General features: G+C 42.9%; 1 protein-coding gene across 1 annotated transcript in view; it reads left to right on the top strand.

The window, feature by feature from the left end:
* DCT (dopachrome tautomerase) overlaps positions 1-6,119 on the top strand; it is a 52,961-nt gene extending 46,842 nt beyond the window's left edge. Inside the window, exons 7-8 of the mRNA XM_075562719.1 lie at positions 965-1,166; positions 5,968-6,119. Coding sequence (XP_075418834.1) covers positions 965-1,166; positions 5,968-6,119 — 354 coding nt within the window. The remainder of the gene's footprint in view (positions 1-964; positions 1,167-5,967) is intronic.
* The last annotated feature ends 21,823 nt before the right edge of the window (positions 6,120-27,942 follow it).

Here is a 27,942-nt window from a genome sequence, read left to right as displayed (position 1 = left end):
GTGTGATCACTGGCGTGATCAATGTTTGCTTTTGGGGTTCTAAGAATAGCACCATGTCTCCTCACCAGTAATGTCCTTGGGGGGGAAAGTCTGAGTCGCTACAGAGCCGTTCTTTCAAAGCACCAAATGTTTCCACTCCACACTCTTTTGTCTGGCCAGTCAGAACCTGAGACACAAATTTTGTACTGAACCTTCTCATTCCCAAATCGCTGGTACAATTCACTGGACTTAACTGAACTGAGATAACTTCGCTATCTCTTCAATAGTCCATGGTTGACCTTTGAGCACAAGTGCATAAATTTTGTTGACATTTTTGTCCATTTGGGAAGTTGACAGATGTCCAGAATGAGGTTTGTCATCAGCCAACGTTTCACCTTTTCTGAAATGAGAAAACCACTCTTACACTTGAGTTTTTCCCATAGCACTGTCCTTGTAAGCTGTGTTCGACATCACAACAGTTTCTGCAACATTTTTCCTGAGCAGGAAACAAAATTTCACAGCCATACACTGTTCTCTTAAATTGGCCATCACAAAAAAATGAGGTTTGCGAGAAACTGTATTTATTAAAAATTTCACTGCGACCTGAAAGAATCTTCCAAGGCAATGCCACTGGATACACTAACTCAGAGAGAGTTGCTTGATGCTCATCTAGCAGGAAAAATGCATATTACGAAAGCTCTGCCCAGCAAAACTTTTCCTGCTTTGTTTTGTTTCAAGGTGCGGGGTGGAGGGGCGGGTACCTCTAGTATATTGAAGGCCTCAAAGGTGCTCATACTAATGTTAAATATATAATGTGAGCTTTCATTTGTCCATTTACCAAAGTGGTTTATAATCTTATTGGGTCATACATCCTGGAAAACATAAATGAAAAGGCTCATATCAAGAGTAATCCCATTTCTAGAAAACATGGACATCTGATTGAGCAGAGCATTCAATGTTAAATCTATGCTCAACTCTCTTGTAGGTCCTTCATTCTTTTACTGATGCTATTTTTGATGAGTGGATGAAAAGGTTTAAGCCTTCTGTTGAAGTCTGGCCTCAGGAGCTGGCACCCATTGGTCATAATCGGATGTTTAATATGGTGCCTTTCTTCCCACCGGTAACTAATGAAGAACTCTTTCTAACTGCAGACCAATTGGGCTACACCTACGCCATTGACCTGACAGGTAACTAATATCGTTTCTCAGCAGGGTGATTCATGTATTTTCTCCAGGAGCTCACTTCCTTCTTCTCTCTCTCTCCTTCCCACCAACTCTTTCTTCTTCCTTCCTTCCTTCCTTCCTTCCTTCCTTCCTTCCTTCCTTCCTTCCTTCCTTCCTTCACTGTGTGCCCTCTCTCCCTGCCCCCTTCTCTTCTCTCTGTCTCTTTCTTTTCCTCACTCCCTTCCTTCAGTTTCTTTTTTGCATATAAGCCATGGACCTTCATTGAACACAGTCACAGCTAGTTAAGTTTAGTGTCCTTTTAAAAGAATATATGTATATGGCAAAAAACGACTTCTTAAACTACCTATTAAACAACTGTCAGGGGCTGGTAGTCTGCTGTTGTTTCAGAAAACAGAAGTTATTTAGAGACCTTTTCCCATGGAGGGAGCGTCTTCTTTTACACCAGAGTTGATGATTCAGGATCAACTGGATTCATTATAAAACTCCTCAAGCCAGAGTGGGAAAAATCAAAATAGTGAGCATGGCACATAGAGACAGGGACCATCAGAGTACAGAGATGATTATTTGAAGGCAAGGGGGCCTGAGTAGTGCGTGCAGTTTGTCATTGACTACAACTTAGAGGTTGGCAGTTGGAACCCACCCAATGGTCCCACAGAAGAAAGGTCTGGCAAACTTCTGAGAAGGATACAATCAGGAAAATCCAAGAGAGCTATCTATACTCTCATGGGGCCGCCATGAGTCCAGAGCAGCTATGCAGCAGCTGACAAGAGCAGTGACTGGAAGGGAGACCTGTGACAAGGGCCGCATCTTGTGCCTGCAGGACAAAATTGTAAGTGGATGCCAGAAAACACAGTCATCAACTCAAGTAATCATGCAAAAATAGTGCCAAATAATTGTCAGCCCAAAACAACAACAACAAACATAAGGGATAAACTATCAAAATTTTAAATGCAGCCAGGCTGCTGGTGTTGGTTTGTGCTACACTCCAACATTATTGTGGAACCAGACCAGTGTTTCCTTCCAATGGGCCAGCAAACTCCTTCCTCACTGTTGTGTTTATAATGAGGTTGAACTTCGCCTGCCAAGAGATTGGACTACATAGGTCTTTTATAGCTAGTCTTTGTTGTTGCATGTTAATTTAGAGTTTTTGTTAGCCTTTACCACCTGGTTCAAAATACGGTAGGCCATTATGATTAGTGGATATGAATCAAGCCCAATGCTGCAGAGTTAATTGAAGTTCTCAAGGATTTATCTTGCTTGGATCCATGAGCACTGCCATGGAAGCAAGGGCAAGCATGATGGGGGGTAGGAGGAAGGTAAAAAGAAACAGAGGAAAGATCTAGGATGCAAAGCTATGGATAGAGGTATAAACATAAGTGTGTACATTTGTAAATCCATTCATAAAAAATAGAGGCATTGACCTATGTACATATATTTATATGGCAATACACTGAGGTAATAGACAGACTTTGGGTCTCTGCTCAAGCCCTACCTCAACAAAGAACACTTTATTCTAAAAACCTGGCATTCTGTGATGCTCACCCTCCCAGCAATATCACTGAAGACAAAATGGGTGCATAAGCAAATGTGGCGAAGAAAGCAGATGGTGCCTGGCTATCAAAAGATATAGAATCTGGGGTTTTAAAGGTTTGAAGTTAAACAAGCAGCCATCTGGCAAGGAAGCAACAAGCCCACATGGAAGAAGCACATCAGACTGTGCAATTATGAGGTGTCGATGGGATCGAGTAATAGGCATCAGAAGACCACAAACAAACAAAAAACCATATTGTTGAGAACAATGGGGTTCATAACAGACTGCAAACCTATCTGTAAACAATGGGGCATCCCTTCACAGAAGGGGATGAGTCAACCAGGGCGCATTATAGCACCGATGAACCAGACAATATTCCTCTGGTTCCTTGAGGCTTCCTACCCCCCACTATCATGACCCAAGTCCTGCCTTTCACTATGGGTTAGACCAGAACATGTGCACAGGTACAGATAGCAGATAAATGTTCATGACACATGGAATCCAGGGACATGAATGGGAGTAGCGATACCAGGAGGGTAGGGGGAAGATAAAGAGAAGAGGGGAGGAAGGGGGGAACTGATTGCAATGATCGACACGTAACACCTGCCCCTCCAGGGGTGATGAACAACAGAAACTGTCAGGGAAGGGAGAACAGTGGTCAGCGTAAGATATGAAAATAATAATAATTTATAATTTATCAAGACATCAGGGGGAGGGGCAGAGGGAGGCTAAAAAGGGGAGCTGATACCAAGGGCTTAAATAGAAAGTAAATGTTTAGAAAATAATTATGACAACATATGTACAAATATGCTTGATACAATTGATGTATGGATTGTTTTAAGATATGTAAGAGCCCCCAATAAAATTACCTTTTAATTGAGAGAGAGCGAGAGCGAGAGCGAGAGCGAGAGCGAGAGCGAGAGCGAGAGCGAGAGCGAGAGAGAGAGAGAGAGAGAGAGAGAGAGAGAGAGAGAGAAGACCAGTCCCTGGAGAAGGACATCGTGCTTGATAACATAGAGGGACAGCGAAAAAGGGGAAGGTCCATGATGAAATGGATTGACAACCCATGAACTGATCTAACACGGGCCTAACTGTAAGAACAGTTGTGAGGATGGAGCAGGCCTGGGCGGCGTTTCACTCTGTTGTGTGTAGGGTCACTGTGAGTCAGAACTGATTCATGCACCTAGCTGCAATAGTCATCATGGTGCACGCAGTTTGTGCTGAGTGACTTCTTGAAAGGCGGTGCTTCGAACTCACTCAACGGGGCCATGGAGGAGCAGCCCGGAGATCTGCATCCCTAACAATGATCACCAAGAAACCGTATGGAGCTCAGCTCAGTGCTCCAATGCTCGACATCGCTGGGAGTTGGAGCCAACTCCATGGTAACAGATGGGCTTTTATTTCTGAATCTTCATGGAAATAGTGCAGGGTTTCTTGTGAGGTATTGCTGGATGCGTTCCAATGGCCACTTTCAGGTACTTGGGGTGCATAGACCAGTTGTGCCACCTATAGACCTTAAGTGGATGCAGAGGTATCCATTCTTCTTTCGCTCATGTCCCCAAGTGGCTCAACATCATGACACGCAAGTGTCTCAGGACAACTTGAGCAAGGGAAAATATAACACCTTAAAAAAATAATGTGGCAAGGGGCAAACAACACACAGCCAAGCTACTGATGTTGGTTTTCCCCATTTGCCTATTTTATCTTACTTTAGTCTCAGTCTACAATTCATCAAGGCCATTTCTGAAGGACTTTCTCCAAAGTCATTCTGGTTCTGCTTTCTGTCCCCAGCTTTCCCTTCCCTCAGGCATCTACTGTATTTGCTCTCTTCACTGACCTGAAACTTCCTTTCTCTGGGCAGTTGAAAACATGCCTATTAAATGTCTCTCTCTCTCTCTAAGCGCCCCCTCTCATATGATCTTCAAAATATTAACTATAATAACAGTCATATTATCAAATTACATTATATATAAAGGATGTGCACCCTGACCATGCTTCCCTGTCCTCCACCATCCATTAATGAACAGATCTCTACTGTGGGCTCAAATATGCCCAGAATGTGTACTATCACTGAAAGATACACATTTCCATTCATTATTGATTTGACAAAGACATCGACAATCTTGTGTGAGAAGTTAGAATTCTGAAGGCAAGCCAGAGTAAGGAATGAGGCGTTTGGGAAAGATGACTTGAAGAAGGGGAATCTTGATTCAAAGAGATCACTGGATTTTGGGTAGGTGGGGGCTGGGGTTTTGGGGTAGGGGTGGTGGTAAATGAAGGGAGTATTTAGATAGAGGAAGGATGTGGAGCAGGGCTGAAGAGATCCTTTCAGAAGGAAGAAGAAAGGCACACGTGATTTATTCAGAAGCCTGGGAGGAGCAAGCCTATTTGTAGTGATTGATGTGAATTACAGTTGGATCTATATTGGTTATGGAGGGCCTTAAAAGCCAGGCAGAGGAGTTTAGACAATAACAAAAGGCAACCATTTTTTGGTTCCCGGACAAAGAAAGAGCAGACTAGAAATGTGTGCTTAAGAAGACGGGGTTAGCATCATTCTGTGCTGCCAGTTGGTCGCAAGAGGGAACAAATTAAAATCTTTTTGGCAGATACCCCCGGGATGGCGGGACCCTCTGTGGGAGGGGAAGAAGCCACACTTCGATGCGTGCAGATACACAACTTACAGCAGTTCAGCGAATGGGATTCTTACAGTCTCACTTAAGAAAAGAAAGCACTTAAAGACACAATAAAAGGGCATTAATATGGAAAAGTGGGATTTAATTCACCACCATTTAAATGGGGTACCAATGTCACCTGCCCCTGCTACTGGGGGCCTTCTGTCATGACAGCCAATCTCTTCTTCTATGTCTCACCCTGGAACAAAGATAGGGATAATGACAGAATGTCTTCATCTCGGGGGTGTATCACTTGCAGTTCCCACAGACACCATTTGAGCATGCATTTTTACCTCACAAAAGTAGTTAGGTGCTTCCTCGAAGGGTTTATTCTGGATTAAGTATTGTAAGAAAAAAATTAATGCAATAAGCTGTATTTAAATAATGGACTGCCGGCTTCATCCTCCTCAAGAAAAACAATTATAGGAATGATAAATAGGCAGCAAGGAAGGGGAAGAGGAATTTTCCTCTAGCAAGAGTAGTTAGGCTTTAGTGACAAAAATACACGTGAAAAGCAAATTGGGTTATTCTCTCCTCTCCTGAGAGCCTTCAGCTGATGACAATTCTGATACGAGACTCTTCTCTTCGGCTTTAATTTCAGTTCAGGAAACAGAAGGAACTCCAGGTTCAGCCACAGTCTTCTTGGTGGTTATAGGCATGCTGGCGGCATTGGCTGGTGTCTTTGTGCTGCTGTTTATTCTTCAGCGTAGAAGACTTGCAGAAGGATATGCACCCCTACTGGAGACGCCATAAAGCAACAGGAGACGCCCAGAAGAAGCCTAGGGGCTCATGGTTTTGCATAGTTCTGAGCAAACCACATCTCATGATTCTTCCTTCTCTTGCGTGTCTCTGGCTTGGCTCCTTCGATTATGAGGATTTCAATGACAGAAGCTTCTTAGTGATTGTTTCTGGGTGGTTTGTTTATGAAGCTCTAGCTAGAGTGTATGGGGCTATTTCTAGCATGAAATAAAAACAGTGATGACAATGCATGATATATGATAATACTTCCTCATTGGGCTAAGCCTCTGTGTTTTGAGAACACCAGACATTAAATTCATTTACACTTGCAGTTCCATGTACTTTGAGACCTCAGTAGGATTGCGGTTCAGTGTCTCTTAGTCGAAATTAGGAAAGGGGAAGTGTTGGGGGTGGGGGTGGGGGTAGGGTTGGCAGACACTAGCTCAAAGATTCTTTTCAGCTAAGAACATGTAATCTTTAGGTGCCCTTCCTGTGCGTCTGTCTGGGGCTTCTGTTTGTAAAGTTTTCTCTTTCTCTCTGGTTTTAAAATGGCTTCAGTGAATTAAAAGGCTTATGGTAAGATGGTTGGTATAGAATGAATGAATAAATGCTCAATTCTGTTTTCTTGTGTCAATTAGATTTTACAGAATTTGTTGAAGGTCTGTAGTTTTTAATAGAAGTTTCATCACAAGGTTCAACAGCTAGAGAAAACTTGGGCCTACAATAATAAATAGGCAAGGAGATGAAATTCTAATTTCTAGTTAACTAATAAATGATTTTGAACCCATTGACAAGTATATATTTTAAAAGAAATCAATCCTGTTGTAGCCAGTTGATTCTGACTCATGGTGGTGCACTTTGTTCCATAATTGTGTTCCCCAATATTGCTCCATATATTTTTGACTCATCTTTATGGAAGCAGATGGAACCCACTCCCTTGGGTGGGTTCTACCACCAACTTTCAGGTTAGTAGTTGAGAACCAACCTTTGCAACATCCAGAGACCTATTAGAGTCATTCTTTCCGAGAAAGACTGACTGGCAGGTGGTTGAGGCTCTCACTCAGGGTATGAGCCAAGTTGATTAGATTCCCATTAGGCAATTCTGGACCAATTCTTCAACTAGATAACCTCTGCATTAGTCTGGGTAGACTAGAGAAACCAATTCATAGACACTCATATGTGTATAAGAAAGATCTTTATATACAAGAGCAATTGGATATTGAGAAAACATCCTAGCCCAGTCCAGATCAAATCCATAAGTCCAATATCAGCCCATATGTCCGATACCAATCTAAACATTGCTCTTCAGACTCATGAAACACATGCAATGATGCCGAATTCAGGAAGCTCACAGGCCAGTGGGTGAGAAATCTTGTGGATCCAGTGGCATTGTAAAGTCTCGGCTCTGGCAGGGGTCTCCACATGACTTCTCCAGCGCTGAAACTCTGGATGCCATCAACCTCTCTCCATGTGGCTTGTCAACTAGGATGTCTCACAGGGACTGAGTGAGATTGAGTGTCTCCCACCTCCAAGGAGGAATTACAGGAGTTCCCAGAATCCCCAGGAGAAATCCATACCCACACAGAGGCCTCATTGGTTATATCCTGATTGACAGGGTAGACGCCACCCTCACACTCTTCATCCTTACATTGAAACCAGATTATGTAATTTCCACAGCCTTATATGAAAAATTATTCACATAGAATGTGTTTGGCTGTTTGTAAGAATTGATTGTAGATTCACTAACATTGTCACATGTCATAATAACTTCTTTTAGAAAAATTCGTAACAGACTAGTCTCAAGGAGTTGGAGATTAAGTATGTCCCAAATGTCCAACTTTTCCAAGATGCTATACTATTCCATTTCCCCCACTCCTCCCTTCAGGGTCTTCCTTCACATCCACGGGTTGTTCGATTCACTGCAAAAGCCCACAGAAACTCATGAAACTTTGAGGAAATGTCTCACATGGTGGCGGATGCTGTTCAGTCCCAAATAAGCCCATGGCCAGGCAGAGGCTCCTGAAATGCAGTCATAAGCCAAAAGGGTCCAAAGGTCACAGCAGGTCTTCATGCTTCTACCAAAGCTTAGTCAGAAATTAACGGTATGGCTTTCCAACTGATATGATGTGTGTTAAAACTGTACAGCAGTATGAATATCTATACCCCAGCCAATTAAAATGAAAGATAGTATCTCAACTAAGGCAGAGTCTAAAGCTGTCCCCAAGGAAGAGAGTGTGACTTGGTTCATACCTGGCACCAAATCAAAAAACCAAACTCATTACCGTTGAGTCAATGTCAACTCATAGCCACCCTATAGGACAGGGTAGAACTACCCCGGTGAGTTTCTGAGACTGTCACTGTACATGGTAGTAGAAAGCCCAGTCTTTCTCCAGAGGAGGTACTGGTGGTTTCAAACCACTGACCATGCAGATGGCAGCCCAACTCATAGCCACTGCATCACCAGGACTCCTCCCCTATACTAATGTCAGATCTCCATCACACCTTAATCTGGTCCATTAGTATAGCAGGGAATGCTCTCCAAAATAGGATCATAGCCACAGGGTAGAGTCTAGAATTGTAATACATCACATAAGGAGTTATGGCTAGAAGGGCCATATTAATTGACTCCAAGTCACACTGTACTGACAGTGACTTTTGAGTGTTAATTAAATCTCACCACTCATAAGACATCTAGTCATTCATAATTAAATGGTGGTGTGTTGCTAAGAAATCAGCTCGTGAGAAATAAGAGTGAAGCCATCTTGGCTAAGATGTTTATTCATACTTACCAAGATGGTTTGCATTTTGGAGAAGGTGAAATTTCAAGGGAAATATCTGGTTCCTGAACATCAGGAATGAGGCAGAAGCGCTAGAAGGTGGCTTCTCTATAAGCTTATTTAGCGCCTCTCCTTTGGATTGTTGTTGTTGTTACGTACAATTTTGACTCACAGAGACCCTGTGTGACAAAGTGGAGTTGCCCAGTGGAGTTTTCCTGGCTGTCATTTATCCAGAAGCAGGTCACCAGTTTCTCTCACGGAGCCAGGGTGTGGGTTGGAACCACAGATCTTTCGGTTAACAGCTGAGTGCTTACCCCTTTGACCCAAAGAAAGGATGTCAAGAGCAGGCCTTTGCAGCTTCCTTCTACATATGGCTGCAAGAGTCACAGAGACCCAGTGTTACCCCCCCAAGGGCAGGCTGCTCCCGATGGCAACCCCAGAAAAATGGACTCAGTCAAGTGTGAAGTGAACTTGAATCTGAGTGGTCTTATGGAACCACTGGTTTACCTTAGAGTAGTCTAGAGCTCTTCATGGGGTGAAGCTCAGCTTGGACCTTTTGAGCCTCAGACAGATGCATGTATCTCCACCACAGACATGAACACTTTTCATTGAAAAATATCACAATGTTTCCTCAACATGCTCCATCCTGGAAGGTTTGTGCTCTGACTTCAGAGCTTATGGCAGCGGTTCTCAACCTGTGGGTCACCACCCATTTGCGGGTCGAACGACCCTTTCACAGGGGTCGCCCCATTCATAACTAGCAAAATTACAGTTACGAAGTACCAACGAAAACAATTTTATGGTTGGGGGATCACCACAACATGATCACAGCATTAGGAAGGGTGAGAACCACTGGCTTATTGAGTAACAGGCCTTTACTTTCTGGTTTTAAACAAAAAGAGACATAGAGTAAAATGAAAATATAATTGTGCCTGATAGATTCCTTAAGTTAAATGCAAATCAATGACAGAAGCGGGGGTATCACTTTCCACAGATGAACTATTGTGAAAAATTCAACAAAGCAACTAACTGCTCTGGCCAGTGTCAGGTGATGGAGTGAGTAAGCACAGGTTAGTGTCGGATACGTTGGCCCGCTGAGTGCTCGCCTGCCTGCCTAAAACTGAAGGGACTCAAGAAACACCTCAAACCTTGAATTGCAATATTGTAAGGCTTTATGGGCAAATACTGAATGAAGCAGAGAGCAGCAAAAGAAGGTTGAAAGAGTACCAAAAAGCCCGTGTACCACAAAGAGCGTCATCACTTCTCATTTCAGGAGGAAGCATATGAACATATGAGTAAGAAGGTAGAAGTCCAAGCTGCAATAAGAGCATTAGCCCCAAAATAAGGCTCCAGGAATTGATGGGATGGTAGCCTTATTTTTGCCTAATGCTTTTATTGCAGCTTGGACTTCAACCTTCATGCTCATATGATGAAGCACATACTTCCAACACTTTGGAAGACAGCTACTTGGCCAACTGACTGAAAGAGATCCATATTTGTACCCATTTTAAAGAAAGGTGACCCAACAGAATACTAAAATTATAGAACGCTATCATTGATACCAATGCAAGTAAAACTTTCCTGGGAATTATCTTAGAAGAGTTTCATCGGTACATTGACAGGTTCAGAAGAGGATGTCAAACAAGGGCTATCACTGCTGAAGTAAGTTGGATCTTGACAGAAAGCAGAGCATGCCAGAAAGATGTTTCCTTGTATTTTATTGACTATGCCAAGGCATTCAACTGTGTACATCATGACAAACAATGGATGATCTTGAGAAGAATGGGAGTTCCAGAATACTTCATTGTGCTTCTGCGGAACCTACACATGGATCGAGAGGCAGTGGTGAGGAGAACAAAACAAGGGAAAATTGTGTAGTTAAAAATCAGGAAAAAAATGTGCTCCAGGGTTGTATTTTCTCACCAGACCAGTATTGAATCTCTATGCTGAGCAGGTAATCCGAGAAGCAGGATTATATGAAGAATGGGGCATCAGGATTGCATGAAGGTTTATTAACAACTTGGGATATGCAATCTTGCCTGCTGAAAGTGAGGAGAACTTGAGGTCCTTGCTGATGACGGTCAAGGAAGGCAGCCTTCAGTGTGGATCACAAGTCCATGTGAAGAAGACCCAAAATCTCACAATTGGACCAATAAATTGAGCTGTGAGTGTTGACCTTCTGGTTAGCAAGAGAGTGCTTAAACTCTGCACCACCAGGACTCCTTATATTATGCAATAGCTACGTCAATGTTCTCACTCTGTTGTTCAGCTAGGAAAATGAGATGCCTTGTCCCAGGTGAGTCCTCTCAGTCGAACTATGGATCCAAGATGAGGATGGCTAGTCTGAGTCACTGTTCAGGGAGGGGAGTGTTTGCAGCAGCTAACTTAGTGATCCTCCAGGCACGCTTTCAAGGTCAGCCAAGCTGTGGAAGGGCCCCACAAGAGAAAGGAAATTAGAGCTAATGAAGTCATTGCTCGGTGGCACTTGCTTACTGTATCTTTAGGAAACTTCCAGAAGCCAAGTTGCATACTCTCAATAACTCCGTTTTCATTATCAAAGCACCTTACACAAGTACTCAGAAACTATTTGTGGTTCATTGATACAGATGGATAGAGTGCTAGAACAAAGAATCAAGTCACCTCCTTGTGGGAGGTAACAATTCTTTTTAATGCAGTGGCAAAACCCAAGGCCGGGCTTGCCTCTCTCTACAGTGCATTGCTTATTCTCACAAACAGAACAAAAACACAACCTACTCCAACCAGTCAGTTCTAACTCAGTCACCCTACACGAGGGTTCCATAGTCTTCAGTCTTTACACGCACATATCTTTCTCCCTCAGAGCAGCTGGTGGTTTTGAACTGCTGGCCTTTCAGTTAGCGGTCCAATGCTTAATCAGCAGCAGCACTAGGATTTATTTTGTCCTTCCTAGATACTCCAAAAATATGAAAAATTGAAGAAAGGACCTGGTGAATGAAAAGAAAACACCACAGATCCTGAAAAAGATAAGACTCTTAGGTGAGACCTGTAGGTTCTCTGTATTTGAAACCTAGACGATATCTCTTTGGTCATTTGCCACATCCACTTCAGTCCAACGTCTTAGCTGTGCAATGACTGAATTGGAAACTTTTCAAGTCATCCTTTGTTCCTCTGACAGTTGATAAACACCAGTCAAACTGTCCTAGGATAATTGTTCTGCGTCGTGAGTAATGTCAGGGGAAAAGGCTCATGCTTATTCTTCTTCATTAAAATAATAAAAATTTCACTGACAGTTACAGAACCTGATTACTCACTCATTCTGTAAGTTTATGGAGTCTTGTTGATTGTGCAATTAGCACAACGACCGTCTTGATCACCAGCAGAGTGGAGTTAGGCTTACAATAAAGCAAAACCTGCCCTCTGGTGTTTTACTGGAAAACTGCACAACCTGCTGAAATTCTTACAGCTCTGTTCCACTACCATGGCTTATTACTAGGGTCAGAGAAAACACAAAAACAAAAAAATGAAGGCAGAAATGCTGGCTGTGCATTCAGGAATCAGAATAGATAAAGCATTTATTAGAATGAAACAGTTTTCTGTGGTGGCAAGGCAGGGACGAAATTAAGGCTCTTAGAAATGTTAACTGTTATACAAGCCACAAACAGTTGAGGGAACAGTTCAGGATGCTGGGCAAGTAGATGTCCTTCACTCTTAGACAGAGGGTATGGGGATGGTGGTCATCTTAGGGGTCATTGTCACGTCAGCTCCTCTTCATAGCAACCCCATGTACATGAGAAAGAAACACCGGCAGTCCTGGTAGTCGGTCCTGTTTGAGCCCACAGAGCCCTGGTAGCGTAATGGTTATACACAGTTCATAACCACCCACCCTCCAGAAACTCACAGGGGCAGTTCTACCCTGTCCTAGAGAGGGTTGCTATGAGTCGGCATTGACTGGATGGCAGTGAATGAGATGTTTTAGGCCATTAATGCAACCGTTGTGTCAATCCACTTCATTGGGCGTCTTCCTTGTTTCATTGACCTTCTACATTACCAAGCATGATGTCCTTCCCCAGGGATTGGCCTGCCTGATAGCACGTTCAAAGCTTGTGAGAGCGGGTCCCACCATCCCACTTGACTTCTAAGGAGCTGCACTTTCTGCAAGACTGATTTGTTGATTCTTCTTCTGACGGTCAATACCAAAATTCAAAGGATTAACTTTTCCTTGACCGTCCTTATTCCCTGTGCAGCTTTCACATACAGATGGGGTGATTGACCGGTCTTTGCAGAGATCTCTGCAGAGGGTCTGTCCAAGGCAATGCCCCATGTGACTTCCAGATTGCGGCACCCATGAGCAGTGGAGGTGGAGCTAAGTGAAATGAGATTCTTGACAACTTCCCTCTTTTCTTTTTTTTTTTTTTTAATCATGATGTGACTTATCGGCCCAGTTATTAGAGGTTGTTTTTGTTTTGTTTGTTTGCTTTATGTTGAAGTTCAAGCCATACTTAGGCTGTAGTCTTTGATCCTCATCTGTAAAGATCCTCTTTACTTTTGACGAATAAGTTGTGTGCAGGTTGTTAATGCGTCTTCTAATCCTGATGCTACAGATTTCTTTATATATACCAGCTTCTCTGCTTATTTGTCCAGTGTACAGGCTGAATAAGCACGGTCAATAGACACCTACTTTTCCATACCTTAAACTGCATGTTCTGTGTGAACAACTGCCTCTTAGTCTCTGTACAGGTTCCACATGAGCACAATTAGGTAGTCTGGAATTCCCATTCTACTCAAGGCAATCCACAGTTACTTGTGAGCCATACAGCCGAAAGTCCTTGCTTAGTTGTTGAAACACAGGTTACATCTTCCTGGCATTCCCTCCTTCCAGTCAAGATCCATGTGGTAGCAGCAATGACTTACCGCTCTCATTCCATGTTCACTTAGGAATCTGGCTTGATTGGTTGGCGGTTTCCTCTTGTATAATCTCACTGCAGCTGAATAGGAATCTATTTTGTCCACTGAACACTGTTATGGTGAAGCTGGCTGAGTTTCAGAAAGTTTTAACAACAAATAATGCATCAATTTGCTCAGAGGAGGTATGAGCTCTCTGGGTGTGAGCAGTGTCAGAAAATGCTCTTTGCGATGAAAAACTCAGGTTGCAAAATGAATGGTTTGGATGATGACACCATTGGCTAATGCTATCCATGCTCATGATGGACTTATATTATCAGGTGTATTAAAAAGGGAGTCTCAAAAGATAAAGGGGCCATGTTTTCCATCTCATTTTTATGAAACTTCCTCTTCTAATAAATAGATGGTGTTGGTTGCTGTTAGATGTTTCACGTCAGCTCTTACTCCCGGACACCCACGTACATACAACACAAGGGAAGCACACTGTCTAGTCACCACACTGTCTTTTTGATCTCTGGGCATGCTGGAGTCCATTGTTGACTTCCAACCTCAGGGCTTTATCTTCCACCACTCTATCAGGCAATACTCTGTTATGATCCGTGGGATTTTCATTGGCTGATTTTCAGAAGCAGATTGCCAGGTCTTTCTTCCTAGTCTGTCCTAATCTGGAAGATCTGTGGAAACCATCCATCATGGGTGACCTTGTTAGTATCTGAAATACCAATGGTGTAGCTTCTAGCACTGGCATTGTAAATATACAGAAACTACCTCAGTTAGGCAAACTGACAAATGGGTGGTGGGAAGACACATTGAAACCCAATCAAACCCATTGCCATCAAGCCAATTCATGCTTATAGTGACCCGAGAAAGAGTTGCTTAGGCTGTAAATCTTTACAGGATCAAACGGTGTCCTCTTTTTGCTTTGGAGAAGCCGGTTAGTTTGAACCATTAACCTTGCTGTTACTAGTCTAACAAGAACACTCTTACCAGTCTAACCCTTATGCCATAGTGCCACCGGGATCCTTGGAAATATACACAAGGACAGGTTATTTGCTTGCTAATTCTGCATTTTCTTTAAGAAACGTGGAACTCACACTTCCAACTGGCTCCATCCAAGCTTTGTTTCTGTGGTGGTCTCGGGAAGGGGCTTTCAGACTTAGTGGGGGCAGCTGTTCCTGAAGACTGTGGGTAGAAAAAGGGGTGAAATGGAGAAATTGACGACCATATTCAAAAGAGACTGCTGCAAGAAGACACTGTCTCCTCTCCAGGGGAATCATTCATGTTCTCCTATGATATGGCCCGCCCTGCTGAAGATTGCATTTCCAAAGCAGCAAAGTTATAATTAATATTTCCATGTCTGCTTAAAGTTTCATTGTTCCCAATATGTTATTTACATCTGCAAATAACCATCTTGCTTGTGGCTGCTGATGTGCTCTTTTCTTCCTAAGGAATATTTGTATTTCCAAAATCCTTCATAGCAAGGAATCACGGGCATCTGGAAAGCACGTGTGCTTCATGTGACGACATTGCACCTCACTGTCATCCACTGGATGAGGAGGAACAGTGCCTTGACAAGGAGCCCTGATGGCCTAGTGGGTTATGAGTTGGGCTGCTAACTGAAAGGTCAGCAGTTCAAAACCACCCGCTGCTCTGAAGGAGAAAGAGGAGATTTTCTACTCCTACCCCACAAGGACAGCTCTACCATACCTATTGGGTTTCGATGAGTTGAAATCTACTCAGTAGCAATGAGAGCAGAGCAGAGTCATCCAGTTGTTGCAATGCATAGCAAGCTTGGAGACAGAATTGCTTTGTAGGAATTCTAAATTTGTAAATCTTTACTGCAGGAGAGAGCCTCATCTTGCTCCTGTGACGTGGATAGTGGGCTGGAACCACCAACTTGTCCAGGCATTAGACCTCCTTATATAAGCAAGCAATCAGCCCCAAACACACAAATGTTTCACAACCCAAGTCACAAGCCAAGCAATTTCTATCATTCCCTTTATCTTCCATCAAAACAAGCATACACATTTCAGCTTTTCCTGCCACTGAAAAAAACCTCTTAGTCTTGAACTGCACAGTTTTCTTTCATTTTAGGCAATTTACCATTCTGAACCTTGTAACGTGTCATAGATTCAAGATCGCTGTCTTTCTTTCTAGGCATGTTCCTTTTCAGCGCGGTCCTCTTGTGAAGTCGCGGGCTGCTTTGTGCTTCTAACATTTTGCTTGAGATATTCCCAACACTTTGATCCTGGGTTGACTCTAAATCATTCGCTGTCAACTGCACAGAGTGGGAGAGCTGGTGCGTCTCAGGGGCCGGGCTGTGTGGCAGGGCGCTTGACAGCCTTATCAGACCTCGCCAACAATCAAAGGGCCCTTACAACCTAGTAGCATGCAAATGGGCTCCTTTCCTGCTCAGTCTGTGACAGCCCGAATCTCTCAGCTTAGCTGCACAAAAGCAGACATGATAAAAACATTCTGAAGTTGAAACTAGGTGTCATGTTTTTGAACAACAGTTTCTGAGAACATCAAATTACCGTAAACCCGCCCTGCAGGTAAAAGCCTGCCTAGGACCTAGCTTCTTTCTCCCATGCAGCGAAGACAGGCAAGTGGCTTTTATCACAGAAGGATCTGCTCACCTTTGTTCCAGCTTTTGTCAAGTGGTAAAGCCTCTAGAGCTTTTGCTGGAACAGGTTTCTGAGGCTTCTGGGTATGTACTTAACTGTACCGGTGGCTCATCTCCTGTTCGCTGCTATCGACAGTTCCTCTAAACTGTCCCCTGCATCTGTATACCAAAAGTGCCACTGAAAAATATTAACCCAAAACCCTTTCCCTCCCAATCAAAGCACCCAAAACATGACTTGCCCTTTATGATCAAATCTAAGTTAAGGGTCCTAATCTACCTTGAATAGCACCCTATTTTCACAAACCAACGATCAGTATGATTGGACAGAGTTCTGTGTTTTGACACTTGGCACAGTGCTGTCACTAAGGGAGATAACTGATGGTGTTCCCCTCCCCCATGGAACAGACCACACGGACATCTTGATGTTTGCTGTCAACTTTAATCATAGAATAATTTGACATCATTGTTGTTTGCTTGAAGATGGCATTTCTTAGATGACATGAGTGCTTTTAACCTCTAATAAGGGCTTGTACCCTGGAGTAGCATTTGCCAAATGACAAACACTAAATTGTAGAGAAAAAGAGAAGTTTATTAAAAGGTGACACCAGCAGGGAGGCCAACAGTAGTGTCTGGATGGAGCCCCACTTGTGAGCAAGACACAAGGACTTTACTTGTTGTGGCAGTAACATAATCTGTCAACTTGCGATGGGGTGGAGGTTAGCCTGTCAATTAAGTTGCAGCTTGATTACCTCATTTGGAGGTACTAAAAATAAATAGCTTGTGGGGGCGGGAAACACAGACACTCTCCTGCTGACAAGACACATAGAGTTACACTAAAGCCCTGGAGCTGGAGGAGTCACGTGGAGACCCCTGCCAGCGCTGAGTTGCTTTCACCGCCACTGGATCCACAAGACTTACCACCCACTGACCTGTGATCTTCCTGCTTTCGGCATCATTGCCTGATTTTCTTGAGTCTGTAGGGGAGTTTATAGATTGATATTGGACATATGGGCTAATATCAGACTTATGGACTTGATCTGGACTGGGCTGGGATGTTTCCTTAATCTACAATTGTTCTCTGATAGAAAGTTCTATCTTACACACATATGAGTGTCTATGAATTTTTTTCTCTAGTCAATCCAAATGAACACACATGTATTTTATTGATTATACAAATGCACTTGACTGTGTGGAATATAAAAAAAACTATAGATCATATTGAAAAGAATTGGGAATCCAGAACATTTCATTGTGCTCATGGGGGACCTGTTCATGGATTAAGAGGCTGTGACCAGAACAGAAGAAAAGATTACTCTGTGGCTTAAAATCAGGACATGTTTATGTCAGGGTTGTATTCATTCACCATATTCATTTTATATGCTGTGCTAATCGGAGAAGTTGGACTATATAGAACCAGAGTTGGAGGAAGGCTTATTAATAACCTTCCATATGTAGATCATACAATCTTGCTTGTTACAAAGGACAAACAGTTGAAGGATGATTGCAATTCAATTTAAAGAAGACCCAAATCCTCACAACGGGATCAGTAGACAACATAATGATAAAAAGAGAAAAGATTGAAGTTGTCAACAACTTAGTTTTTCAAACAAAAAAACCTATTTTTGAGAATGAGGAGAGTTGGAGCAGAGACCCAAAACCCATCTGTAGACAATTGGACATCCCCAGACAGAAGGGTCACAAGGAAGGGGTGAGTCAACCAGGGTGCAGTATAGCACTGATGACGTACAAAATGTCTCTCTGGTTCTTTGAGGCTGCCTCATTCCCCACTATCATGACCCCAGTCATGCCTTACAGTTCTCACTCGACCAGAGCATGTACACTGGTACAGATAAGAGCTCATGGCACATGGATTCCTGGTCAGATAAACCCCGAAGTAACAGAAATGGGAGGAGCAATACCAGGAGGGGAAGGAAAAGGTGGAGGGAAGAGGAGGGGAGGAAGGGGGAACTGATCTCAATGAGCAAAGCATAACACCACCATCACCACCACCACCAGCCCCGGGGATGAACAACAGAAACATGGGAGAAGGGAGAGAGCAGTAGGTGTAAAATGTGAAAACAATAATAATTTATAATTTATCAATGGGTCACGGGGTGGGAGGGGGAAGGAGGGAAAAAAGAAGAACAGAGACCAAGAGTTCAAATAGACAGTGTTGAGAAAATGATGATGGCCAAGGAACAATAAATCCTATCATTGTCAATGAGGGGAGAGCGGAGTGGGGGCCCAAAGCCCATCTGTAGCCAACTGGACATCCCCTTACAGAAGGGTCGCGAGGAGGAGACGAGCCAGTCAGGGGCAGGGCAACAACGATGAAACATACAACTTTCCTCCAGTTCCTAAATACTTCCTCTCTTCCTAACCCCCCACTATCATGACCCCAATTCTAACTTACAAATCTGTCTAGACCAGAGGATGTACACTGGTACATATAGGAACCAGAAACAGGGAATCCAGGACAGATGATCCCTTCAGGGCCATTGGTGAGAGTGGCAATACTGAGAGGGTGGGGGGGGGGAGGTGAGTAGAAAGGGGGAACTGATTATAAGGATCTACATATAGCCTCCTCCCTGCGGGACAGACAACAGAAAAGTGGGTGAAGAGAGACATCGGCCAGTGTGAGATATGGCAAAATAATAATTTATAAATTATCAAGGGCTCATGAGGGAGAGGGAGCAGGGAGGGGGGAGAAACAAGGAGCTTACGTGGAGAGCAAATGTTTTAAGAATAATGAGGGTAACAAATGTGCTCTATACAATTGATGTACGTATGGATTGTGATAAGAGTCACATGAGTCCCCAATACAATGAATTTTTAAAAAGAAAAGAAAAGAAAATGATGATGGCAACATATACACAAATATTCTGGATATGACTCATGTGTGGAATGTTAAAAGAGCTGTAAGAGCCCCCAATAAAATAATTTTAAAAATAATAATAAATGTATGGATTCTAAAAAAATGTATTTAGTTTTGCTTGGATCCATAATCAAAATTCATGAAAGCAACAGTCAATAAGTCAAATGACTTTGTTTATTGTGGAAAATCTGCTACACCTCTTTCCAGTACTGAGGAGCAAGGATGTCACTTGGAGGACCAAGATGTATCTATCTGACCCAAGCCATGATATTTCCATTTGCCTCATATGCATTTGGGCTATAGTGTTGGCAAGGAATAGGGAAAGAATCATGGGCTTCCAGAAGAACAACTTTGTCTTGAAAGTAAAGCCATAACACTCATTAGAAACAGGGATGGGAAGACTTCCTTTCACGTATTCTGGACATGTTATTAGGAGAGACCAGCTCCTGCAAAAGCACAGCATACTTTGTAAAATACAAGGCCAGAGAAAGAGAAGAAAACCTTGAGGAGATGGATGGACACAGTAGCTGCAACAGTGAGCTCAAACATATCAATTGTGAGGATGATGCATAACGTGGCAGCGTTTTGTTCTATTGCTTAGATCTACAATCAATGCTCATGGGAGCAGCAGTCAAGAAATGCATTGGCCAAATCTGCCACATAGGCCGCCATGAATCAGAACCAGCTTGAAGGCAGCAGAAAACTGGACTTATAAAAAAAATGTTTTTGGTTGTGGCAGTGGTTGGATAATTCTTCTGAATATGGCTGAACAATTAAATGCTATGTGGGGTCCCCCCCAAAAAATACGGAAAAAAGCTCCACTGGGTGGAGCTTTCATCAGAGTATGCATTTTTCCCAGTAGGATAGCGTCCGATTGTGCATTAGTGTACCCAGTGGCATTGCCTGGGAAAGTTCTCTCTGGTCACAGTGGTTTTTTTTGCTATGAGTAGTATCGCTTGAACCTCGTTTTTTTTGTGATGGCCAATTTAAGAGAATAGCGTGCAGCTGTGAAATTTTGCTTCCAGCTCAGGAAAAATGCTGGAGAAACTTTGAGATATTGAACACAGCTTATAAGGACTGCGCTGTGGGAAAAACTCAAATGTATGAGTGGTTTTCTCATTTCACAAAAGGTGAAATGTTGATTGATGACAAACCTCATTGTGGATGTCCGTCAACTGCCCAAATGAAAGTGTCGACTGCTAGTGCATTTGGCGTTCATTCCACCAGGTCAGACTGTTAATCAAGCTTTCTTGTGTTAGTCTGGGTAGACTGGAGAAACAAATCCACAGAAACTCATATATACACATATATATTATTTAAAGGGTAAGTGTACATTAAGAAAGCATTCCAACCCATTGCTGTCCAAACCCATATAGCCAACATTAACTCATATGTTCAATACCAATCTACAAAGTTCTCTGAAATCTCACAAATCCTTCCGACTGCAGGAGGAAAGCCAAATCAGGGAGTGTGTAAGCATCTCAGCGCTGGCAGGGGTCTCTACATGGCTGCTCCAGCACCCAGGGCTGCATCGTAAGTCCATGTGGCTTCTCCTCAAGAATGGCTCTCAGGAAGAGAGCCTTGCTAGCTGAGGCAGTCACCCACGGGTCTGACCATCAGAGAATAAGAGACCAGAGGACAAAAAAGGGCAAGGCTCACTGAGCCATTTATCTCTCTGCCCTTCAAGTAATCCCACATATGTTTATTGGCCAGGTTGGCAAAATAACCCTTAACTATCTCATTTCTATTTAGAGGTTCTGAAAAGATTGCATACGCATGTGGGACAAAAAAGACATGATTTGTGGCAGATGGGGGACTAATTTTGCCACCACGACCATGCACTTGCTCAAGCAGCCATCTCACGGTGCCATTTATTGGCAAAAATCAGCCTCCCTCTCTTGCCCCACACACTTGACTTACCTGACCTCATTCCGTGAGTCTTCTTTTTGTTTCTGTGAATGAAGAGGGACAGATATTTGACAAAGTAAAAGAGATGAAGAACAAAATGAGGGGAGGTGCTGTCAGCCATCCAAACAGTTACGTTTGCAAAATGTTTCCAAGAATGGAATTGCGGATTTGATAGATGTATGAAGTGTAATGGCGAGTACTTTGAAGGCGATAAGATTGTCTTGTTAATAAAAAAATTAAATACATAGCTTTGAAAAAAATTCTGGTTATTTTGGGTAGCCCTTCTTATGATATGTGAAGTATATTGCCAATGAAACGATTTTTAAAATGTTTTTGTGGTTAAAACTAATTACGTGGATATTTTAATAAAATAATATTTATGGAAGTTTAATGCTGATCTTATCTTTATTTAGAATACTTCAAATAAAGTATTGTGCATGCATTAATATTCAGTACACACTTCTGCTGAAACACTGTGCATAAATTGTACAGCAAGTCTTTTTAGTGTTAGCATTTCCCCCACCCCCCTCCCCCAGAGTATCACTTGGCGCAGTCAGCACCTACCCCAGTCCTTCACCACCTCCACTCCCAGCCCTCTTGTGAAGTAACTGATTAGACAAGGGTCTTCTCATGCCCTCCGACCCTGGCCCTGGTTCAGTGGGCAGCGGAGGCTCCTGCAGCCTGGTTTATGTAGCAAAAAGGCACTCTGAGTATGAAACATGAACAGAACTCAGCAGCCTTGGAAATGAAATTTGTTGGAGAAGTTTGAAAACTTGTCTTCTTTAGAAAGGCTCGAAATCACACTGTCAGAATTGCAGGCCCTCTTTTCTTTTCTTCTCTACCTGCTGTTTCTGGCCATCGCTCAGTGACAGCCCAACCAAACTTCCTGCCATCGAGTCAGTGCTGACTCATCATGTGGGTTTCTGAGACTGTGCCTATTTCCTGGAGCAGGAAATCCAGTTTTTCTCCTGAGGAGCTGCTGGTGGTTTTGAACTGCTAGGCGCATATAAGTTGGCTTTAAGTGATTGTATAACAAATAAATCAGAACTTAAAAAAGGAAGACAGCTGCATATGCAAATGTAACTAAAAAGTATTGCTACAAATATCATAGACATGATTCTTTAAAAAGAATATTGAAATGTGAAGCTATTGTTTCTCACTGTATTCTCCATCTAGGTCCAGACACTTCTGAAGATGGTGCTTCCATCTCTCCAACCTTTCCCTGAGGAATTCCATGCTCTTGATGTATATCACATCGTTTTAAATCTTTTTTGGGTTTGGGGAAGAAAAGAAAGTCTGAAGGGGCAAGCTCTGATGGTGGAATGGGCGGGGTAAGGTTTCCCAGGGAATCCTCATAGCACAACCTTTCTCAAAAAGGACCAGGTGTAGTGTTGTGAAGGCAAAATGCTCCGTGACACAGTTTTTCTACCCCTTTCCTCACCAGTACGTGTGCTTTTTTTTTTAATTTCTTCCTAATAACCCCCTGTAATTGTCGCATGTCCTTTGAGAGAATGTATTAAGATAGCACCTTTAAGATCCTAAAAAAGCTGGCCACTCTGCGTTGAATTAGCTTTGAGGATTTCCTGATCTTCCTTAAAATGCTTGAGGCATCTAAAAATGGTGGTTTTCCATGGGACAGCATTTTCATAAACTTGTTGCAAAGCTTCACTGATTGGGAACTTGTCCGCTTTAATTTTGCTTGTTTTGTTAATCATTTAATTAGGAACTCATACAACTCTTATCACAATCCATACATACTTCAATTGTGTAAAGCACATCTGTACATTCATTGCCCTCATCATTCTCAAAACATTTGCTCTCCACCTAAACCTCTGGCATCAGTTCCTCATTTTTCCCTCCCCCCACTCTCCCCTCCCTTATAAACCCTTGATAATTTATAAATTAATATTTTGTCATATCTTGCCCTGTCTGACACCTCCATTCACCCACTTTTCTGTTGTCCATCCTCCAGGGAGGAGGCCGCATGTAGATCCTTGTAATTGGTTCTCCCTTTCCAACCCACCCTCCCTCCATCCTCCGGGTATCATCACTCACACCACTAGTCCTGAAGGGATCATCTGTCCTGGATTCCCTGTGTTTCCAGTTCCTATCTGTCCCAGTGTACGTCCTCTGGTCTAGCCAGATTTGTAAGGTAGCATTGGAATCATGATAGTGGGGTGGGGAGGGAAGAAGCATTTAGGAACTAGAGGAAAGTTGTATTTTTCATCATTGCTACATCGCACCCTGACTGGCTAGTCTCCTCCCCGAAACCCTTCTGTAAGGGGATGTCCAGTGGCCTACAAATGGGCTTTGGGTCTCCACTCTGCACGCTCTGGTAAGATTTTTTGTTCTGATGATGCCTGATGCCTAATCCCTTTGACACCTTTTGATCGCACAGGCTTGGTGTGCTTTTTCCACGTGGGCTTTGTTGCTTCTGAGCTAGATGGCCACTTGTTTACCTTCAAGCCTTTAAGACCCCAGATACAATATCTTTTGATAGCTGGGCACCATCAGCTTTCATCACCACATTGCTTGTTTACCCGCTTTGTCTTCAGCGGTTGTGTCGGGAAGGTGAGCATCATAGAATGCGAATTTAATAGGAGAAAGTATTCTTGCATTGAGGGAGTACTTGAGTGGAGGCCAAATGTCCTTCTGCTACCTTAATACTAAACCTATAAATATGTGCACATAGATATATTTTCCCATCCTCATATATAAATATATTTGCATATGTACATGCCTTTATTTAGACCTCTATATTTAACTTGGTTAAAAGTTTGATATTAGACCTGACCGGAAATTTTTTTCCCATAGCACAAAATTAACCTTTTTTTTTTTTAAGGAACTCTAATCAGACAAGTATATTACTGAAAGAACTTGTCTGCAGCTGAAACATGATTAAATCCTTGGTGTTGGGATAAACCCCTGTATGCATAAGCTGGAGCCCTTCTGGCAATATTTTTGACTCATCCTTGTATTGTCCTTGTATCCAGCCAACCCTGACATGACAATCTCCTACACCATCGGGCCAGGCGGTGGTGATTTGTCTGGTTTTCATCTATTGAGTTTCAGGAGTAAGCACCAGTCTTTTCTTTCTGGCTGTCTTAAGCTGGAAGCTCAGCGGGGACAGCTGAGCATAATACCAACATTCAAGCATTTTTCAGGTGAGAAAACTGAGCTTGAAGACTAAGGCCCGTGGGCAGATGGTCAGCTTTCAGTCAATCAGATTCTCTCCCCCCGGAGACTTTAAAAAAAGAAGCTTTATTTAGCTTGATTAATCTCTTTATTACCCATGCGAGAGTTTATCTTTTGTGAAAATGGTTTCTATCATAAGGATTAAAGAGTCTTGGCTGTAGTTTCTCAAATCACTTCCCAAATTGTTATTTCATGTCTATTTTAAGCAACCTAAAAGATGCATATTGCAAAGGACACAATATTTATTTTTGGTACATAGGTATGAGTTTTAGACAACTTGCCAAAATATCTAAAAGCATTTGTTCTTTTAAAAATTATCTTGATGTGGTCATGAATATCTACAGCCAAATGACTCTAATTCAACCCTTTCTATATGTGCATTTTAGAGATATTGATGACACTATTTGAGTTGGACATCCATACTCATTCTCTTTTCCTGACTAACTTTCCTCTTAAACTTACGGCTTCTTGAGGTTCCTATCGAATCTTTCGAGTTGCTGTGGTCACTTTGATTCTATGCATGTTAATATAGTTCTTCAAAGAGCATACTGCTCAAGGCAAACTTTTTCTACTAGTTTAGCTAAACTATTATTTAAAGACTCCAGGGGATAGATTGTAGTTTAAGGTATATACATTGCACTTAAAGATCATCTCAGAGCAATAGCTTCAGAGAGCCATCCAGCTCCTACACCTCCAGAGAGTCCAGAGTCTGTGAGCATTTGACAATTGTTCTCTATTTCCCTCCACTCCCCCACCCCATGTGATCAAATATTTGATTAAATTGTTCAGCTATGGTAACCAGACACCATTCAGTTCTTCTGGCTGTATGGCCAAGGCGGCAGTTTGTTCACAGAAGTAACTAGTCACATATTCCACATGCTCCCTTTATTCCGGACTCTCTTTCTTCCTCTGTTGCTTTGGGCAATTAGCTTGCCTTGGATGGTTCGGGCATGCCTGTTTTTAAGACCTCGGGCACTATGCAATAATCCCGGAGGTAGAACACACGCGGTAAACATGTTATTAGGCCATTTAACTGGATGTCTTGTGAAATCATGAGCCTAAAACTCCAAAGGTAGGGACCAAATCGGTGGGATTTGGGGCTGTCCAGAAGCAGCCTCAGTAGCTGCTTTTTGGGGCCCTGTTTGCTGTAAACCCACCACACAACTTTTACCAATTCAACTCTCTACAGGTGTGAAACTTCCTGACATCAACGGCAATAAGTAGCTGTGGAACTGTTCCCTTAATGTGTTTTTTCCCCATCACTCTTAACTCCTCCTTTCTTTCTCCTTCCCATCCTTGTTAACCATGAAAAAACTTTGCTGTGTCAGGAGTCACACAGGGGTCACCACAGCAGTTGGTCTGGCCCATAGTGATCCCATGCACAACAGAACAAAACACCGCCCGGTCCTGTGCCATCCTCACAATTGTTCCTATGCTGGAGCTCCTTGTTGTGGCCACTGTGTCAACGCATCTCCTCGGGGCTCTTCCTCTTTTTCCACGCCTTTTTACTTTAGTAAGCATGCTGTCCTTCTCCAGGGACTGGTCACTCCCGAACACTCCATGTTCTAAGTATGTTAGATGAAGTCTCACCATCCTTGCCTTTAAGGAGCACTCTGGCCCTACTTTAGCTTCTATATATTGCCTTTTCTTATTGTTTTGATTTAAGTGAGGTCAAACAACATTTGTCCTGTTTTCAATTGACTGACTTCACTTACCATAATGTATTCCAGCTCCATCAATATTGTAGCACCTATCGAGATTTCCTTTCTTCTGTTGGCTGAATAGTAATCCAGTGCATGTGTACACCATAATTTGTTAGTGTACACTACAGTCATCTATTGATGGACATTTGGGTTGTTTCCAACTTTTGGCTGTTGTTTTATCATATGTCTCTATCTATGCACCTAGTGAGGTACAGGAAGGTCTTGTTCATCAGGGAGATGATGTCTGCTTCACAGTTTTTGCCTAGTGTCAGCTCCCTAGGTGACCACAAACCCAAATCCATCTCAGTTCCCTAGGAGCAGTCATTGCTGTGGGCCTTTTAGTCGATTCTGACTCATAGTGATCTTGTAGGACATAAGAGAAGAGCCCCATAGGGTTTCCTAGGTGTGTTAGTCTGGGTACTTTAGAGAAAAATATCCAAAGAAACATGTATAAGAGAGAGTTTTATATAAAGGTTAAGTGTGCATCAAGAAAACATCCCAACCCTGTGCTGCCCAAGTCCACAAGTCCAACATTAACCCATTAACCCATATGTTCAAAACCACAAAGTCCTCCTCCATCTCACAAAACAGATGCAATGATGTCAACTGCAAGAGGAAAGCTGAGTTAGTGAAAGTGTAAGCATCTTAGCTCTGGCAGGGGTCTCCCCACGGCTGCTTCAGCACTCGGGGCTGCATCAGGGTAGGTCCATGTGGCTTCTCCTCAGGGATATCTTGCAGGAAGTGAGCCTTGCCAGCTGAAGCAGGGAACTGTCTAAGGCAGCTGCACCCTGGTCTGACCATCAGAAAGCAAGAGACCTGAGAAATTGAAAGGCGAGGCTCACTGAGCCATTTATCCCTCCGCCCTTCAATTAACCCCACATGTGTTTATCAGCCAGGTTGGCACAATAAACTAACTCACTAGGCTTTTATTTTATAGAAGCAAACTGTGATATTTTCCCCCAGGGAGAAGGGGGTGGGTTCCAACTGTTGACCTTGCAGTTAGCAGCCAAGCATGTCATCCCTGCACTACTAGGGTTCTTTGAGGCTCCCTTCTGGAAAGAAGTTACTAAGGACCTTAATTCCCTTTTCATATTCTCTTCCAGTTCAGCTTAGCTGGTTCACTGGAGGCTTGTACAAGTTCAGTGTTGACACTTTTACAAATCTGAAGATGAGTGTTTACTTTTTTGTTGCTGTAACAAACTGAAATGAACTTGGCAGCTGAAAACAAAAGGAATCTCATCTCTCACAGTGACAGAGGCCTGAAGTCTGAAATCAAGATGTCAGCAGGGCCGCACTCCCTCTATGGGTTCTAGGGGCCAGCCTTTTGACTTTCCCTTGCTGTGTGTGTGTTTATTTCAACCTCAGTCTCATGCTCATAATTCTTCTTTCAAGATCTCTTCTACGTTTCTTATAAGTACCTTTACTATTGGACTTAACTCCTAGCCACAGGGCTCAGGATGCTCTCCTCCCAGAATCCTCCACTAACTCTGCAACGTTTCCAAGTAACTTTCAAAATAAGGCCTCAGTCACAGGTTCTGGGGATTAGAACATGGATGGATCTGTTTGGGGTCATCATTCAACCTTTACGGAATCCTGCGTAGCTTTCTTGTTTGCCTGAATACAAGGGAGACATTTTGACAGAGTTCCGTATTCAAAATACCTGTCTCAGACAGCATCAAATGTTATTAGACTTAGAGGAAATAATTCAACAATCATGTAATATTCTTGAAAGTTATGAGCATTCATTATTCAATTTACTCATCCCATAGCATTCTTCCTCCCTTTTCCTTTATAGAATGGCTCTCCGTTCCAGCCCACGTGGCAGAGATTACAGAGGCAAATGATGTCATCCCACAGCTCATCAGGATTTCTGTCG

The sequence above is a fragment of the Tenrec ecaudatus genome, chromosome 11, assembly GCF_050624435.1.
Source record: "Tenrec ecaudatus isolate mTenEca1 chromosome 11, mTenEca1.hap1, whole genome shotgun sequence".
In the NCBI taxonomy this organism is placed as follows: Eukaryota; Metazoa; Chordata; class Mammalia; order Afrosoricida; family Tenrecidae; genus Tenrec; species Tenrec ecaudatus.
Note: the sequence above shows the minus strand (reverse complement) of the source record. Positions and strands in the feature narration are given on the sequence as shown.